The 5,078-nt window shown below is 46.0% G+C and overlaps 1 protein-coding gene across 3 annotated transcripts in view; it reads right to left on the bottom strand.

The window, feature by feature from the left end:
• Positions 1 to 5,078, bottom strand: part of Bcl2l11 (BCL2 like 11) — a 35,506-nt gene that overhangs the window by 10,163 nt on the left and 20,265 nt on the right. For all 3 annotated transcript variants that reach the window (XM_031371849.1, XM_031371848.1, XM_031371847.1), the window contains one exon: positions 4,045 to 4,154. In XM_031371849.1, the coding sequence (XP_031227709.1) occupies positions 4,045 to 4,154 (110 nt within the window). The remainder of the gene's footprint in view (positions 1 to 4,044; positions 4,155 to 5,078) is intronic.

Genomic DNA, 5,078 nt, shown 5'->3' with positions numbered 1-5,078 from the left:
AAAAAAAAAAAAAGAAAATAATAATTCTACACTGAAGATACCATGTTGGCTCTACACTGTCAGCAGCAGCCACCACACACCTCTCGGTGGAAGGAACCAAGGACAGCTTGCCTCTGCACCGTTCCTACCAAAGCATAAAGCCTAACTCTCAGCCCATGGAAGCTCCAGGTAAAAGAAATACAGGGAGTCTTTAGACCCAAACTACCAGAATCCTCCACAAGTGTCACTTCTCCAGAGGCAGAGGAGTTACCAGGCCAAGGTGAGCCTTAATTCAATGCATGACTTTAGGCTGGGTCTTGAATCACTTTTCCCTCCCCCAACTTCCAGCGAAAAGGGACATTTCAGGACAGAGAAGAAGTGTAGGTCTGCAGTCCCAAGACAGCACAAGGACATTATCCACTTGCTGATTATGACTGTTACATGTGGTAACATGTAGATATGAGAGGATGTTCATACTCTCAGGAAGCAGGCACTGCAGAGCTAATAAGGGGCGGGGTCTCGTGAGAGTCCCCCAGGCACACCTGCGTGTCAGGCGGGGTTGTCCTTGCTCAGATCTTGTTTAGGTGACCATACTGAGACTTCCCTGTTCTATACAGATGACACAATCTCACAGCAAATGTTCCTGTGGTTGCTCCCCCCGCCCCCCCCCGCCATGTTTCCTGATCATCTTGTGAATACTTGTACCAGTTATAAAGAGAACACGAGATTGAGTGAGCAGGGAGGTGCGGGAGGGGGAGGAATAAGATCAAAACACTGTATGGAAGTCTCAAAGAGTTAATAAAACCATTTTTAAGAATAAGCTAAGGTGGGGCATGGAGAAAACAACGCACACATTGACAGTGGGTATGACAAACACACTGGGGGTGCCAAGGCGACATGTTAACAAAGTTCTCTGAATGTTTCTTAAAGTTCTTCGAAATGAAAAGCTGTCCCCAAATTCCCATGCTATAGAGCATGCGTGCTCCTAGTGGTGCTGCCTGCAGTGGCGCTCTGGGAGTCCAGCAGTCAGTGGCAAACAGGCCTGGGCATTCACTTCTGACCTCCTGTCTGCCTCCACAGCTCCATCTCACGCTGCCCCACTGTTCTTAAATGGACTAAACAGTCCATTTAAGAGCAAAACAGTGTCTCTAATTCCCTAACTGGTAACTTGGGAAACACTGTGTCAGGCTCTGTGAGGTTAGTGGCAATACAAGCTAACAACTCTGGAGAGAAGATAATCGCCCTGGCGCAGACATTAAATCTTTTAGAGGCTTCAGTGAATCCTGTCAAACAGGCGAAGGATGGCAGCAGCTCAGCAGCTGAGGTCATTATTCTCCCACTTCCTGCCTGGCTTCCTGTCCCCAGTGATCAACAATGGACCACTGGTATGATGACAGACAATGGCTGCTCTTCTAACCGGCTACGCTGGTGGCTGTGGCTTTTAGGGGTCACCGTGGCCTGCGTTTCAGAGTTTGATATTTTGAACTGGCTGCTGATACCTACCATCTGGAGAATATCTGCCTTCATTTTAGAGGAATTAGGGCCTAGCCTAGAATCTACCCTTCTCCAGCCTACTAAGAAAGCTAAAGTCCTTTATTAGTGACTGGATGTCAGCAGTGGGTTAAGATATGCTAAGGCTTGGCAAGATGGCTCCATTAGCAAAAGCAACCCGACCCAAAACTCAAACATGACCCATAACTTCATGGTATGAGTTAGACCCCTAAGACCCACATACGAGCACTGGATGTGGTAGTATGTGCATCTGTAATCCCAGGACGGGTGAGATGGGAAGCAAAGGACCAAGAATTGCTGAGAAGTTTGCAGGTCTGTTAGTAAGAAGCAGAGAACTAACTCTTACAAGTTATTCTCGGATCTCTATAAAATGCACAGTAGCCTGCAAATAAATGTACACACACACACACACACACACACACACACAGATAAAAAAGATATACAAAATAAAGTAAAAAATCTTGCAAAATAGTACAACAATGCTTATTTACATTTATTGTACTAAAAGGATGGAAGATAAAAATGTTGCTTCTCGTTTAAACCAACCGATGCAACCATCACAAAATGCATACGTAAGCATGAAACTATAAAATAACCTTGGGAAGAAAGCAGGAGGCAGACCACATGCAGCCATAGTCTCACCCTCTATAAGGCAAGCCAAGTTAGTGAAGATTCTGGGTCAGTCCATGTTTCATCAGCACCGGACTTGAACCATTCATCACCCAGATACCCTTCCTGAGGGGCCAGCCATAGAATGTGACTACACTTTCCACAGCTGTCACTCACCTTGACCTTGCCATCACTAAACCCTCTCAGTCCCCAGGGAGCTGCATCAACCATCACTCCCATTGTGAATGCCTTCTAGTCCTTTGCCCTTACCTTATGGTTTAAAATGAAACTTGTACAAAATATCCATCAACATGCCTGGTTCTGCAGACAAAGGCTTTGACATAGCCCGAGTGGGGTGTTGAGCCAGCTCATCTTCGTGTACAAGTCCCAGCAGTACAAAGGCCTGCCCACAGCTGCGTCCCTCCTGAGGCATACCCACCCACCAGGTCCCGCCCTGAGGTCATTTACAGTGTTCTAAGACAGACACAGCATCATAGCCAGTTCATACCTACACTTACATATCTCTCCACACTCATCAAAAATGGCATTTCCTCCTGGACTCTGGCCTCAACTCCAGCCCAAGACTCAAATGTAGCCCCTTACTTTTTTCAACAGCCTCATGTTCCCTACCCTTGCCTTAAACAGAAGGACCAGGCTCCCTAACATACCATGGCCTCATAGAGTTAACCAGCCCAGTCACCAACTCAAACACTAAAATCTCTTTAAAGAAAACAAGGCAGATGAATTAGTGGATGCGGCTTTAGCAGTGAATTATAAAATCAACCAATCTTCCCCAAAAGACTGCCATTTTGGACCTAGGCTAAGAAGGAATTCATATGAGGTGATCCCCACCAGGGGGAGGATGCCAAGCCAGTGCCAGGTACACACAGTTTGACAAAAAATTCCTTAGTCCATTCATCAACACGACAGTTCCCATTGATGACAGAAGCGTGACTATAGCGCGCGCGCGCACGCACACACACACACACACACACACACACACACACACACACACATCCCCCAACTGAAAAGCAAGAAGGGGAGCTATGATTATTCTCGAGACCATGGATTCTCTGATAGATTTGCTACTCAAAAGGAGCAAGACTCCTCAAGCAGTTCATGGAGAACACCCACTTACTTTGGATGGGTGGCTACATAGGAGATGTCTATATAAAGACAGAAACATCTCAGGGTCCCTTGACTGACAGCTCTCCAGAGAGAAGAGAGGTTGCATTCGAATGAATTTGAAAAGGAGCAAAGTCACCTCCAGACTCTTTGTTAACTGGTCTCCCACTCCAGCAGTCCTGTACCTCAGAGTCAAAGCCTACATCCCCAAAAGTGTACTCCACAGGAAGCAGGACTCCAGATGATGTCTTCATTCCATACCAAAATTGTTTTTAAACACACTGCTTCTAAAGATGTTGGACTACGTTGCTGTCATCATTATTATTTAAATCAAGAACACACCTGAGATATCAATGGGATAGCTAGCTACCCTTATCTAGCCTTCCTTTACTAGGGCCACATCATAGGCTATTGAGGACTGGTCTCCTAACAGTTTAATAGTCAAATGGGAAAACCCAGCAGCAGGGTTGAGGATAAGGCTCTCTTGCTGCGAGCCCTGGCTGAGGGACTACAGAATCTTACCGGCTCTGCCAACGTGGAGAAGGACTTACATGAACTGAAGACCATGTGCCCATATTTACAGTGGAACTATTTCATGTGTATAGATAATCTTTTAAAAGAATTTTAAGCACTAATATGTTGAAGTCTCTTGCACATAAAATACCTCTTGCAACTTCACACTGTATCTCAATTAAAGTCAAACCCTTAGATGCATCAGGAGCAGAAGTTAGGAGAGAAATAAGTTAGGAGAGAAATAAGTCCAGAAGTAGGCCACAGCTCCTCAGTCTCATTTTCTATGGGGATAGATGAGGTCCTTACCCTCCTTGTGTAAGTTTCGTTGAACTCGTCTCCGATCCGCCGCAGCTCCTGTGCAATCCGTATCTCTGGGCGCATATCTTCAGGTTCCTCCTGAGACTGCCTTATGGAAGCTGTGTTGGAGCAAAGAAATCGGAAATCATGCCGAGGTCTATAGCACTTAGAACACCACACACAAGTTTCCAGGAACAAACCAACCTCACACACTCTTGTCTTCTGGAAGCTCCTGGCCTTGGGAATTCTCAACCCTGTGTTGTTAAGAACTGTGAAAACAGTATCATTTTAGGCAATGTCCTAGTTAGCTATGCCCTGTTGATGAGATAAAGCACTAACTGAAACCAATCTAGGGAGAAAGGAATTATTTGGCTCACATGGTTGATCACAGTCCATCATCCGTGAGAAGTCAGGGAGGAAATGCAAGAAGAGATACAGGAGCAAGGAGATGCAAGAAGTAGTGAGCAGGAGCACTGTCAGCTTGGTCCCCACAGGCTGCTCAGCTTGCTTTCTTATACAAGCCAGGCCCGCCTGCCCCAGGGTGGCCCTGCCTGTAGCGGGCTCAGCCTTTGTTTATCAAGAAAATACCCCAGCCAGGGCTATACAGAGAAACTCTATGGGGGGGGGGGGGAGAAGAAAATAGCCCACAGATTTACCTACAGGCAACCTGACAGACGTAATCCCCCAATTAAGATTGCCTCTTGCTAGAAGACTCTAGCTTGTGTCAAGTGGAAGAGCAAAAGAAAGGAGAACCAGCAGTCAGTGTGTAAGTGATTACAGAGTGATGGCAAGAATTGGACTCAGACTTGAGAGAATGAAAAAATACCCTGGCCCAGCCTTACATACTCCCATTTCAAAAGGAATACTAACAGTTCAATGAAGATCACCAAAGAAACACAGCAGGGACTGGTGCAAAGGCTTAGTAGGTAAGATGGTTGCTTCCAAGCCTGACAACCTTGAGGCTGACCCTAGAACCCTCGTGGAGAAGGCAGAGAACTAACTCTCACTGATTTCTTTATTTATTATTACATTGTGTGTGTGTG

Source organism: Mastomys coucha, unplaced genomic scaffold (genome assembly GCF_008632895.1).
Source record: "Mastomys coucha isolate ucsf_1 unplaced genomic scaffold, UCSF_Mcou_1 pScaffold15, whole genome shotgun sequence".
NCBI classification, from domain to species: domain Eukaryota; kingdom Metazoa; phylum Chordata; class Mammalia; order Rodentia; family Muridae; genus Mastomys; species Mastomys coucha.
This window is presented reverse-complemented; position numbering and strand designations above follow the sequence as displayed.